The sequence below is a fragment of the Hyperolius riggenbachi genome, chromosome 1 (genome assembly GCF_040937935.1).
Source record: "Hyperolius riggenbachi isolate aHypRig1 chromosome 1, aHypRig1.pri, whole genome shotgun sequence".
Taxonomy (NCBI): domain Eukaryota; kingdom Metazoa; phylum Chordata; class Amphibia; order Anura; family Hyperoliidae; genus Hyperolius; species Hyperolius riggenbachi.
The window spans coordinates 223,942,206-223,956,765 of record NC_090646.1 but is presented as its reverse complement, the minus strand read 5'-3'; the positions used below and the strand labels follow the sequence as shown (position 1 = coordinate 223,956,765).

At 43.1% G+C, this 14,560-nt stretch overlaps 1 protein-coding gene across 7 annotated transcripts in view; it reads left to right on the top strand.

Annotated features, from left to right (window-relative positions):
- ALPK1 (alpha kinase 1) overlaps positions 1–13,427 on the top strand; it is a 205,727-nt gene extending 192,300 nt beyond the window's left edge. For all 7 annotated transcript variants that reach the window (XM_068281338.1, XM_068281329.1, XM_068281346.1 and 4 more), the window contains 4 exons: positions 1,965–2,118; positions 6,117–6,279; positions 10,762–10,948; positions 12,837–13,427. In XM_068281338.1, coding sequence (XP_068137439.1) covers positions 1,965–2,118; positions 6,117–6,279; positions 10,762–10,948; positions 12,837–13,084 — 752 coding nt within the window. In that variant the 3' untranslated portion in view covers positions 13,085–13,427. The remainder of the gene's footprint in view (positions 1–1,964; positions 2,119–6,116; positions 6,280–10,761; positions 10,949–12,836) is intronic.
- Positions 13,428–14,560: the final 1,133 nt, after the last annotated feature.

The following is a 14,560-nucleotide window of genomic DNA, read 5'->3' as shown; positions in this document are numbered from 1 at the left end:
CGCAGTTGTCCCGGACTGGAGGACTTTCTGGGGCCAATTGCGGGTGAACAGAGAGGGAGAAGAGGACGCCATGGGAGCGTTCAGGCCGGAGGGAGCTGGAGGGAGCCCTAGGTATGTATATTTTATTGCTAATCCTCCATCTCAGGTTCCCTTTAAAGCTTGCTTGAATGAGTTGAAGGTAATCGGGAGACTGATGGGGAGTTGGAGTTCCATGGAGTAAGCGCTGCTCTGGAGAAGTCCTGGAGCCTTGCAAGTGATGCGAGGGGAGGTCATCTGTAGAATGTTGAAGAAGCAGAGAGAGAGCAGGCTTGGGAGTATCTCTGGACAAGATCTGAGATGTAAGAAGGGGAAGTATGATGGATGGATCTTTATACCAGGTAGAGTCTGTGGTTACTGTGTGACTGTTCATATACAGTAATTCACATATTAGACACAATATTTCGAAGTTTATTAGTAAATAAGTTATTCATTAGTAATTTTTGTTTTTTGATAATTGGACCCACTACACTAACAGAGGAAATTGCACTTTGGCTTGTGTTCACTTTAGATTGATGCTACAGTGAAAATGTCTCTCTGAATCGGTGCCATAAATATTTTAATCTATTGAAAACTATGTTGATGAAAGTGTGTGCAAATATAGCTTATCCAAAATGTAATAGTTAATTATCCTTGCTTTATACTATGTCTTAGGTTACCTTATATCTAGGTAACAAACCTGTTTTCAGCATGTGCAATGGGTTTTCTGTTGTTGGGGAGATAGACATGTCAGTGTTTGCTGCCAGTCAGCAAGGCCAGATTTGCTTTTACCTCCCCTAGGCCAATTTTCTTGTTGCAGCCCATTTTATCACTTTGCAACTTTCTGTTCCATGTTCAATCTCCCCACAAAGCCATGTAAAAAATGAAAAATTGTACCATGTATGGGCACCCTTAAGGGTAGGTAGAAAAGGGATCGTCTCCAATTCATTTGTGTTACTGCAGAAATGTTCAATGATTTCTCTGCATACCTTACATAGATAAAACCAAGTCCTTTATTAAATCATCGTAGAGAATAGCAAAAAATCGAGCAGCAGACAATTTCTGCTTCGACGCATTTCTGCTTCCTACCGGGTCCTTAGTCGTAGCTGATATGACATGATTCTAGCAGTCTTTAAAGAGACTCTGAAGTCTCCCTAAAATGAGTTTTTTATTTTAAAAACCTCATTAACATTATTGTCTCTCTTAAAACGCTGCAGAACCGCTGCTGAAAACCCCCTCGATCACCCCGAACTCACAGGGGGTACACGGCAGGCAAAATCCATGACTTTCTTGGTCGTGGATTTTGCTGCCGCCTCTATGCACGTCAATCAGCGTGTATCTCCGCCTCTCCCCCGCCCCTCTGTGAAGGAAGACTGAGAGGGGTGGGGGAGAGGCGGCGATCCAGGCTGATTGACACGCATAGAGGCAGCGCTGCGCTGCCTCTATGCGGAAGGAGCCCGCGATGTACCCCCTGTGAGTTTGGGGTGATTGAGGGAGTTTTCAGCCGCGGTTCTGCAGCGTTTTAGGAGGGACAATAATGGTAATGAGGTTTTTCACTGTCAAATTTTTCCTTCAGATTGGGTCTTTCAACGCAATTTGAACGATTAAAAATAATTGGAAGGCAATTATCAATTATTCCCATTAATGGAACGATTTAATAAGGTTTTACATTCTGATTCAGTCATAAAATCCAACTTTCGGATAAATATTTTTTCCTTTTCCAATTGACCAAAGAATTGTTTTACATTGATATGCACTACACATGGCACAGTTTTCTATACAATTCGATCATAAAAATCACATCAAAAGATAAAATCTAATGGAAAAACTCTACCGTTAATGGGCACCTTGAGAAGGGCAGAAAGTGACAGGGGCAGTAATCATGCAACCATGTGTTCACATTAGAGATAATTCTTACTTAACAAGTATTATTTGATTATTGAGTGCAGATGCTTTACTCCTGAAATTCTCAAAGAAATCTGAATTGTGGACGGCTCAAGAAACATTGGTGCACTTTGGGAAAAAAGTACATGTTGACAAAGAGGGAAAACAAAGAGATGCTTTCTGGATCTCCTTCCTACATCAGGACGAGACTCTTGGAAGGTATTTGTACAATAACGCTAAGAACAATAGCAGATGTGAATATCAGCTCCTGGGGCAAGGTTTAGAAATGCAGCCATAGCAAGAGATAGTTCATAAATAAACAAACAAATTTGTGTCCATGGGGCCCAGAGTAGCTTTTGTCTTGTTCTTGTTGAAGCAAAAGACAAGGGCCTCGATTCATAAAGCATTCCCGCATTCGGAAATGCTAAAAACGGCTCACTTTACCGACCACACAGCAAAATCTGTATTCATAAAGGCTTTTTCCGCATGAAAAGCCGACATTCGCGAGCAGAGTGATAAATCACCACCTTGCGCGGTGATTATCATAGCAAAATTAACAAGTAGTCAATTCATAAAGATTAGAGGTAGCCAGGGGCGGCGCCAGGGGGGTGCAAGGGGGTGCTCGAGCACCCCCTAGAATTGTCCAAGCACCCCCAAAGCACCCCCTGGAGTGAACTGACTTCAGGCGTCTAAAAGACGCCAAGTCAGTTCACAGCGGCAGCCCGAAGCAGCAGAGCAGGGCTACGGTAAGATGGCCGCCCGGAGCCCTGTTCTGCAGACTTCGAGTCTGCAGTGCATGGCTTCGGGCGGCCATTTTCCCGTAGCCCTGCTCTCTGCATGCAGGCAGGAAGTCTCGTCGTGACGTCGGGAAGGAAGAGGATCGTGGGCGCGCGTGAGGTCGGGACTCGGGACAGGAGGTCGGGAAAGAAGGTCTTCTGGCTGTAGGTGAGTAAATGGGTTTTTCTTTTCTTTTTCAGGTGATGCTGATTGTGCATATTGGGGTCATATCTGCTACGGATTGTGCATATTGGGGTCATATCTGCTACGGATTGTGCATATTGGGGTCATATCTGCTACGGATTGTGCATATTGGGGTCATATCTGCTACGGATTGTGCATATTGGGGTCATATCTGCTACGGATTGTGCATATTGGGGTCATATCTGCTACCGATTGTGCATATTGGGGTCATTTCTGCTACCGATTGTGCATATTGGGGTCATTTCTGCTACCGATTGTGCATATTGGGGTCATTTCTGCTACCGATTGTGCATATTGGGGTCATTTCTGCTACCGATTGTGCATATTGGGGTCATTTCTGCTACCGATTGTGCATATTGGGGTCATTTCTGCTACCGATTGTGCATATTGGGGTCATTTCTGCTACCGATTGTGCATATTGGGGTCATTTCTGCTACCGATTGTGCATATTGGGGTCATTTCTGCTACCGATTGTGCATATTGGGGTCATATCTGCTACGGATTGTGCATATTGGAGTCATATCTGCTACCGATTGTGCATATTGGGGTCATATCTGCTACCGATTGTGCATATTGGGGTCATATCTGCTACCGATTGTGCATATTGGGGTCATATCTGCTACCGATTGTGCATATTGGGGTCATATCTGCTACCGATTGTGCATATTGGGGTCATATCTGCTACCGATTGTGCATATTGGGGCCATATCTGCTACCGATTGTGCATATTGGGACCATATCTGCTACCGATTGTGCATATTGGGACCATATCTGCTACCGATTGTGCATATTGGGACCATATCTGCTACCGATTGTGCATATTGGGACCATATCTGCTACCGATTGTGCATATTGGGACCATATCTGCTACCGATTGTGCATATTGGGACCATATCTGCTACCGATTGTGCATATTGGGACCATATCTGCTACCGATTGTGCATATTGGGACCATATCTGCTACCGATTGTGCATATTGGGGCCATATCTGCTACCGATTGTGCATATTGGGGTCATATCTGCTACCGATTGTGCATATTGGGGTCATATCTGCTACCGATTGTGCATATTGGAGCCATATCTGATAACGATTGTGCATATTGGGGTCATTGGACGTTTTTTGTTAAAATCTGCTCACATTACGTGTATTTTCTTGAGAAAACCTGCACAATTATGTGAATTTTCTGGGAAAAGGGTCACCAAAACTTGGGCCCTCTGTCTTTGCGTTGCACTTTTAACCACTTGCCGACCGCACACTCATAACGTGCGTCGGCAAAGTGGCAGCTGCAGGACCAGCGACGCAGTACTGCGTCGCCAGCTGCAGCCTAATTAATCAGGAAGCAGCCGCTCGTACGAGCGGCTGCTTCCTGTCAAATCACGGCGGGGGGCTCCGTGAATAGCCTGCGGGCCGCCGATGGCGGCTCGCAGGCTAGATGTAAACACAAGCGGAAATAATCCGCTTTGTTTACATTTGTACGGCGCTGCTGCGCAGCAGCGCCGTAAGGCAGATCGGCGATCCCAATCAGCGGCCGGGGATCGCCGCCATGTGACAGGAGACAGCCTGTCACTGGCTGCACAGGACGGATAGCGTCCTGTGCAGCAGGATCTCCAGGAGGGGGCCAGGTAGGAGAGGGAGGGGGAGGATTTCGCCGCGGAGGGGGGCTTTGAGGTGCCCCCCCCGCCACCCACAGCAGGCAGGAGAGATCAGACCCCCCCAGCACATCATCCCCATAGGGGGGAAAAAAGGGGGGCAATCTGATCTCCCTGCCTGCACCCTGATCTGTGCTGGGGGCTGCAGAGCCCACCCAGCACAGATCACTCAAACCAGCGCTGGTCCTTAAGGGGGGGTAAAGGGTGGGTCCTCAAGTGGTTAAAGGGAACCCGAGGTGAGAATAATATTGAGGCTGCCATATTTATCTCCCTTTAAGCAATACCAGTTGCCTGGCTGCCGTGCTGGTCCTCTGCCTCTTATTCTTTCAACCATAGACCCTGAACAAGCATGCAGCAGGTCAGGGGTTTCTGACAATATTGTCAGAACTGACAAGATTAGCTGCATGGCTTGTTTCTGGTGTAATTCAGTTCACTACTACAGCCAAATAGATCAGCAGGGCTGCCAGGCAACTAGTATTGTTTAAAAGGAAATAAATATGGCAGCCACCATATCACTCTCACCCTGGGTTCACTTTAAATTACAGTTAGCCCCGCCCTCATCCGGTCATGACCACGCCCATTTTTTCACCGCGGCGCGTTGTAGCCACACCCATTTTTTGCCGCGGCGCGCGCCGCGCGCCGCAGGTCGCCAGCTCCCCCGGAAATTGGTCCAGCGCCTGCATAGCACCCCCTAAAAAAAATTCCTGGAGCCGCCACTGGAGGTAGCGGTATGCGGACGGGTATTACCGCTACCTCTGATGTGGCGAGAAGCGTGTGGAATACATTGCAGTGAATGGGACAGACCTCCCAAGCAGCTGCAGAGAAAACACCGCACGGAGGGATTCCGCCTGCTTCTCCTGTTTCCGCATGCATAGGACAGCCTAACGCCTGCCTACAGCGGAATATCTCCGCACGCCTGTCACATCTAGCAACATTTTTATGAATTACCACCCTGAAGGCGGAAATACCGACAGCGGTGTTTCTCCGCTCGACTTTACCTTACCGACAGAACTTTTATGAATCGAGGCCATTGAGTTACAGACAAGGCTATATTTTTCAGTTTTGTATTATGGCAGGAAATATTAGAAATTCTTTCAGGTGTACATTGTTGTCTGTTAAACTGTCTGTTCAATATTCAAAGCACTGTATACTACATCCCTTAGCTCATGTGACCGCTGCTTGGTCTCTGTATTAGTGGTTGGAGAAGTAGGCATGGCCAAGGCAGAGTTACATGGTGTAGGGAGGAGAGGATGAGGCTAGGGTGTGGTAAGCCACTGGGGCTTAGCTGAACTCTGTTGATGCCCTCAGCCAGTGCTGAGGTGGTTAGGTTCTAAGTGAATTAATTCAATCACTTTCATGAAACAGGTGGCTGATAGCCACATGCAAACTTGAGACTTGTATATGGATAAATAGACTTATGTGGCATTTTTTCATGCATGTTTACATTTTTACAGCTAACTGATACTGTGGGAGAAATGTGATGGAAATAGTAAACTTTGCTCATGTAATATCTGCATTGCTGCAGTTGGTGCAAATAGCACATATAAAAAATATGGTATAGTTCATAACAGATTTGTATGTTTTAGGTATGTTGGGAAAGCCTACAAAAAAAACAAGGAACTACTCTACCATTTCAGTGATGTTGAGCGGCAGATGACTGCGCAATATTATGTCACAGAATTCAACAAAAGGCTGTATGAGCGAAACATTCCCACCCAGATATTTTACATCCCATCTTCTGTATTACTGGTAAGAGTCTACCACTACAGGAAAAACTAACATTTCATTTAATGGAGTATTTGTGCAAAAGGAAGTTTGAATCAGGATTATACCTTTTATTGGCTAACTTAGAGGAAGAGGAATAAGCTTTTCGGCTATGAAGCCTTCATAAGACCAATTCCTGTCAGGAATCAGTCTGGTGAAGGCCTTATAGCCGAAAGCTTACTCCTTTTCTTCTAAGTTAGCCAATAAATGGTATCATGGTGATTCAAAACTTCTTGCTTTTACTGATGACTAACACGGTACAACAATCTACTCCTTCTAAAAGGATAAAGAGAAAAGCAGAAAAGAGAAGGTACTTTATCCACTGTGTTTAAACCAAAGTATTGTGGTCAAGAGATCAGTTGCAATTGGAGTCAGTCAGCTGCTTCTTAACCAAGTTGTGTATACTCTGTGTTTGGCTCAAAAAATACAGATCACAGCTGGAAACAGAAGTTAGAGACAATACCCTAAAGAAAGAGGAAATGCTACTTCTGACAGCCGATGTTGAAATATTGAGAGATTTACCTGCAGCTCCTGGCAACCATAACAGTTTTTAGAGTTTACCATACATAATATATCTATGTCTATTGTCATAGGAACATGATATGAGGAAACCTCTCCCCATCTCGATCACAGACGGGTTCATTTTACACGTGATGTAAAATTTAAAAAGTTTTGAGTAGTTGTCATTTTGAACCTCTTGACCTCCATTTATTTAGAGGATTTAACATACTGTTGGGTTCCAAGGAGGAATTCAAAATACAACTGGATGATAGGAGGTGAGAGTATTTTATTATATCATTCTTGGAGTTCTGGTGTTGAGTGATCTCTGAGAAAGGTACAGAATAGCATTTTGCACATGGGATAATATACAAAGGGCTTGATTAACAAAGCGGTGCTAACAGTTAGCACGCTGGTAAAGAGCCCTTTATCACGTCTAAACTCAGTTAAGGCGTGATAAGTTTAGGTGTGATAAGTTTAGACGTGATAAGTTCACGATCTCCACGCTTAGCACCGCAGTGCACAGCTGATCAAAAGTTTTGTGCTAGCAAAGTCTGGTGCACTTTGCATAGAGTTTAATGGCGCTGCTTTGCGTGCGGGACTTGTGCGCAATCTAAACTTACCTAAACTTATCACTCCTAAACTTATCACACCTAAACCTATCACGCCTAAACTGGCTTTTGACCAGCGTGGTGCAATGGTTATCATGCCTAAAGTCTCTAAGTGGGTTAGCACCTCTTTGTGAATCGAGCCCAGAAAAATCATTCTAAGTACCTGTGCTAAAAGTAATTGGGAGTGTCAGTCATCATATCTATGTAAAGCATAATTAATGTGATTTCTATACTGGTAGATATGCTGACAGTGAGAATATACATGTGCATTACACATTTTAATTATATGCCATTTTTTCTAGTATGAAAGAATAATTTAGGGCACATTGTTCTGGATTGGATATGCTTAGTATTTGGGTGGCAAATGTTTTATTTCCAAATTCTTAATTACTTCACTGCGCAACTACAGTGTATGCATGCTAAGCGTCTAGTTTTGATATTGTGGGCCTGATTTACTGAGGCGTCCCCCAGGGCTATAGGAAAATGAGAGCCAGAGATCCTATACTTCATGTGACTTAAGCTCTGTACCCACGGCCAGATGGATCAGGGATATCTGCCTACAAAAGATTGTTCCCCAATCCATCTGGCCGAATCTGCAAGCGGCGTTGGAGTCGGAAACGAAAGATCGTGTAAATGATTGTGGCAAATAATGCGAAAGTTAATGAGTTTCAGAATTATCCTACACAATGAAATCCAGCATGATGGTTTTTCAAAAACGAACGATCGATGCAGGTGGTATGCGTCGTGTAAGATTTTTTAACTAATTTTTGTTAAACAATGTTGCGTGATGTCACATAAAAAGCCTGATATGATCTTGGTGTTTACTGCAGACTTTACTGTCCATTAGCTGACAATTTAAAGGGAATCTGAAGCATGGAAACTCACTTCAGGATTCATACATACCTATGTAGAGGGAAAGCTCTGGATACCATAGACTCAGTCTTCCCAGTCCTGGGTCTGTCCTGGCATTCCTGCATCGTCTCTGAGGCTATTACACCTGCTAGGTCAAATAGCTCTTCAGCACTCCTTCGGTAGCCTTCAAAACTACTTGTGTCTTCAAGTCGTTCCGAAGACAAGTGCACGAGTCTGGGCTCACGTATGCGCAGTACAGATGCGCTCATCTTCGTAACTACTCGGGGATGCAAGTAGCTCTGAAGACTGCCCAAAGAGTACTGAAGATTAAAAAACTTCAACTGGGGACAATGCAGTAACAATGGGACGGACCGAGCACCACAAAAGCTTTATGGTATCCAGAGCCTTTCCTTTTCTTAGGTATGCATTAAGCCTGAAGTGAACTTCTCACTTCAGATTTGCTTTAAAGTGACCCCGAGACGAGCGTTATTAAAGATTTTTATTTATCCGGGGCTTCCTCCAGCCCCATAAGCACAGACGCGTCACTCGCCATCCTCCCGCGTGCAATCAGCTCCTGGTATTCGGCTCAGTCGGGCCCAGTCTGACTCAGTGACGCCAGTCTTCTGGGCTTGCGTAGAAGGTCCGCACATGCGCAGAAGGCCCCTTGCTGACATCACTGAGCCAAATACCAGAGCTGATTGCCACTTAACGGAGGCACTCAGGAGGATGGCGAGGGACGCATCAGTGCTTATGGGGCTAGAGCAGGCATGGGCAAACTTGGCCCTCCAGCTGTTAAGGAACTACAAATCCCACAATGTATTTGCCTTTATGAGTCATGACTGTGGCTGTCAGACTCTTGCAATGCATTGTGGGACTTGTAGTTCCTCAACAGCTAGAGGGCCAAGTTTGCCAATGCCTGGGCTAGAGGAAGCCCCGGGTAAATAAAAAATCTTTAACAACATCTTTGGTACATTTTAAGCAAAATCTCGGCCTGGCTTTCCAGATTGCTTCTATTCCCCAGCTTTTTTCAGCCCTGAGATACCTTAGTAAACCAAGCTTCAAGGGAGTTAAATACAGAGCTGGATCACCCACAAAGCAACTTGGACGTGTCTAGGTCCCGGTGTGTGTTCGGAGGCTTGGTTGCCATCTCCTCTGAAATCTTGCTGTGCCTTGCTTTACCAAAACCTCCATGTGCTAACCAGGGAGAATCAAAACCGCTACCCTGCGTACAACCTCATTTCACCTTTATTAATCTTTTCTTTTAGAATCACAATGCTGTTATATTATTATTATGCATTATTATTATTTAGTATTTATATAGCACCAGCATCTTCCGCAGCGCTGTACATAGTATATATTATCTTGTCACTAACTGTCCCTCAGAGGAGCTCACAATCTAGTCCCTACAATAGTCATATGTCCTATGTGTATGTATCGTGTAGTGTATGTATTGTAGTCTAGAGCCAATTCAGGGGGAAGCCAATTAACTTATCTGTATGTTTTTGGGATGTGTGAGGAACCCAGAGTGCCCGGAGGAAACCCACACAGACACGGGGAGAACATACAAACTCCTTGCAGATGTTGACCTGCCTGGGATTCAAACCGGGAACCCAGCGCTGCAAGGCAAGAGCGCTAACCACTACGCCACCGTGCTGCCCAGCATTATAGACTTCATGTACCTTGGAAAACAGTAAAATAAGGTCCTGTACTAAATAGTAGGCTGCTGCACTGTTGGCTGCTGCACTGTTGGCTGTGTACAGTTCAGTCAACGTGAAGAAGATTATCCTAAACAAAACATGTTACCAAAATCTGATACAGCTTCCTGGCATTGCTCATTCATCATTGTGTCACAATACGCAGCTCACCTGATCCTAGCACTTAATTAACTGCATCTTGATCAGCACTAGAATGGCTTCTTTCAGCATGAACAAACCAGCCCAACAGTGTTACTTAAAGTGGACTTTAATTAAGAACTTTCTCTATGCTCTAAAAGATACTGAACAGCATAATAACATGTCTTTGTTATAGCTGATACAAATCCTGCAATAAACCTGCAGTGTATCTACTTCCTGCTTTCATGGAAGTAGACATATGGTTAACATCCTGTGTTTACAAATTAGCTGCCCTGGCAGAGGAGATTCCTGAGCTGACACAGCTGAGAGATCAAATTACAGTGGTGATTAGTCACAGATGAGGGGGAATTAGACAGGCTAAACTCTCTAAATAAACACAGGGTTAATTTCTCTCTGTTTTCCTTCCGTCCTGTGCAAGAGTTGAGGTCCACTTTAAAGGAACCCTTATCCATTCAGCATGACCAAATCATTTTATTTATTCGATATAATGGGGCAAATGTCAGTATTTCTGCATGTCACCTTGGTGGGGAGATTTTCCTGGACTTCCTGTGTAAGGAAAGGATTCTCTCCAATGTGAGCCTAGATGGCAATAAAAACCTTGCAGTTGTAATTAACATTCCTTTATTTCTTTTGTTTTCATCACCTTTCTCCAGATAATGGAAGATGGTGCAATATCGAGCTGTGTCAGTGTGGAGCCCTATATCCTCGGTACCTTTAGAAAATTTACCAATAACACTGAAATAGTGAGAATGCAATACAATGCCACTAAATATGGACTGGCGTTTGGTCATTTTGCGTATGAATTTTCTCAGTTTTCTGATATTGTGGTGGATTTACAGGGTAAGCTGAATAATGACTTCATTTGAATTGTATCCTAGATCAAGCACAAGGAATTTGGAAAGGGAGATGTGCAGTAAAGACCAAAGAAATGGAACTTTTACTTATAAATATCTCATCCCAAAAAAATCTTTGCACATCATGCTTATGTGGGGAGCGAATGGGCCACCCTGTATGGCAACACTGGAGGAACAGCTCACATTTTTACTTCTTGCAAGTTCTTTCCTAGCCTTTACATGTTACTTATGTAAAAGGGAGAGTATATGTAGGCAGAAGAACAAATATTCACAATTAAAAAGTTTATCCCTTTCAGAAAGATATTGCAGTACATTCTATAGAACTTACCGTAAACAATAGTTAAAGTCACTGGCTTGGGCACTGAATAGGACTGAGATTTACAGTATATTGTACATTTTCAAAGGTAGCAGAAGCTGTTAACACTCTTTCTTGTTTGCTGGTCCACTCACCTATTTCTGCAAAGGTACCCATACATCTAGCGATTGACCAAGAGACAGATCTCTTTCCGCCATAAAATACCAGGCCGATTCCCCATCGATTTCAGCATAAAATCTTTTGGGAATCGGGGTTGTGACGCCACCTCCTGTCCCCCTAATGTTTTATGTCCCTACTCCCTACCCATGCAGTTATACAAGGAGCGAAAGCGCTAACCACTACGCCACCGTGCTGCTCAAATTGCCTTGCACAAAAGAGCTATCAGAAGACCTATGATTAAGAATTGTTGAATTGCTACTGTATATGAAGTACTGCTGCTGCTGCCAGCTCAAATGCTGCTTAACAGATTCAGAACCTGCTGTTATTTAAAGCAGTTCCAAAGCTGTATGCAGAGCTGCCAGTCATGTCATGTGACTGATCTCATGACAGGAGAGACACAGACAGTGTTCTAGGTCTGTCCTCTCCTCTGTGCTTTGTAGCATGAGCAGAGAATAGAGTCTGTGTCCCTCTGTGCAAAAAAAATGGGAGTGCAAAAAAAATGGGAGAAAATTTAAAAATGTTAATAAAAATAAAATGTTTTACTATTAAATTATGAATACACATATACATTGATAAGAGAATTCATGTATTAATGAATGCATGAGTAAAAGAAAAACAAGATTACATTTATTATTATAATTAATCATATTATGTTAGCTGTCCTTTTATTATTATGATGTATTTATTTAGCGCTAACATCTTCCGAGTGTATAGTCTTGTCACTAACTGTCCCTTAGAGGTGCTCACAATCTAATCCCTACCACAGTAGTAGCTGGATAGTGTAATGGTTAATCACTTCACTACTGAGCGTTTTTTCCCCCTCTGTCCCCGAGCAATTTTCACCTTTCAGCGCTCCTCCCCTTGATTCGCCTATTATTACTACTTATCACAACGAATCGATCTATATCTTGGTTTTTTTATTCGCCACCAATTAGGCTTTCTTTGGGTGTTACATTTTGCTAACAATTATTTTGCACAGGAAAAATAGGAAAAAAATGTTTTTCAGTTTTCAGCCATTATAGTTTTAAAATAAAACATGCTACCATAATTAAAACCCACGCATTTGGGTAACTATGGGAGAGTGTGCAATGGCAAAAAATGCATTTATTTCCAAATGTGTTTTTCTGTATATTTTTAATGCACGGGTTTACATATTTGGTACAGAGAAAAGCCTTATCCATCCTTTAATACACACCATACATAGTATATGTTAAATCAACAACTAAAGAATGGTGATCAGGAAAATGTCACCATTAAAAGTGAAAGAATTCTCACTGCTAGGTGGTTGTACTGGTGGCACAGAAGTGGGTAGCAGTGGTGTATCTTAGTTAGAAACAGTGCAGAATGCATGAACTATAGAGTATGCGAGTTTCATTTATACACAGCTATTCTTTTACAGGTTGGGTTACAGGAAGTCAGAAAGGAGACGCGCTTATCTACCTCACTGACCCCCAGATCCATTCATCCAATGATGTACCAGGAGCCACCTGTATAAATTTTGGCTATGAAGGAATATACATGTTCTTTAGTAGTCAACACTCAGAGTGTAATGAAATCTGTCATAGCCTTTCTCTGACAAGACCAGACATTAAAGAATTAGAAAAGTACAGCAAGAAAAGAACACATCGGAGCCGTCAACACCACTGAAATCCAAAATAAGACTATAAACCAAAATCTTTCCATACTTGTCACCCATGTTCTGCATTAACTCCCAGAGCAGCCCCCGTGCCTTTTTGTCTTTTCCTGTAAGCATTGCTGTTTGTCCTTGTCAGTGTTGTTATTGGCGACGGTCACCACACTATTGTTACTGCACTTAATGATTAAGCAAAGTCTTATCATTAAAAAAAAAATAGCTGTACAGTGTATATATTTTAAAATGACAGCATTAAAAATGTTACCAAAGTTTTTTTTTTTGTTTTTTTTATAAAAATAAAAACAGTAGAGTGTTGTACATGCATATCTTTCAATAAAAAGTGCTATATTCTTTGAACGTGCAGTTTTTCCATATAGAAATAAATAAAATGCTTTATTTTTCTTACCTACACTAACAATGGTGGCTGTAATGTTCTGGTCACAATAGGCAGCACTTCACACTTCATTTTCTTTCACATCTTTATGTGAGACCTTTAGGTGGCCACACATCAGGCGACTTGGCGGCCGATCGACCATCCGATTCGATTATTATAATTAGATCGGATAAAAATCGGTGGCGACAAGAGCATGCCCAATTGATAATGCGACCAATTTCGGGCTCAAAATTGGTCGCACGATCAGACATGCTGCAAGATGTAACACCGACATGCTCGATAGCGTGTTCTGCGGTAACGGCGTGTGATATCAGGATGAGCAATGAACGCGACAGAACCCCCAGCACTGTCCCCTCTAGTGTAAAATGTGTGTGTGGTCAGACAGGTCTGATAGAAAGAGATATCTGGTCACCACTGGGAGAATTTGTGGTCTGGAATTCTGCCTGCTGCTTCTGTACTAATGCTACTAATGATGTGGCTTTGATATTTAACAATACACAGCCAAAAATTGGTAGTCGCTCAGTCAGGCTGATAACCATCATATAAGGAGCTGACAAGGTTGGGGAGATACACAGAGCAAAATTTAAAGGGACCTGGGCTCAAAACTCATAGATAGCCAGTGGCTAACACAACATCCCAAAATAAACGAGATAGTTGGTGCCACATATCCAACAAGCATGTGGGTTAGGCCCCTCTGCCGGCATCAAGGCCAATCTCCTAAAGGGGTCCCTACGCTAACGGTGGGTGCATCAGCATCCTACACATACAATGACATACCTCCCAACTTTTTGAGATGAGAAAAAGGGACACTTAAGCCACGCCCCTGCCACACCACTGGCCACGCCTCTAGTCACGCATACCATAAAGATTTCATAAGAAACATGTTGTTTTATAATTCAATCCACACTGGTCCTTTCTATCCTGGTTCATTTTCCTTCATAGTAACATTTTAAAATTAGTAATATATCAATTTAAAGGTTGGGAATAAAGTTTAGAGTCAATCAAACACATGTTTAGTAGATAAATATATATATTTACATAGAAAGAGGGACAAAGTCCTGAAAGAGGGACAAATAAGGGTGAAAGAGGGACAGGG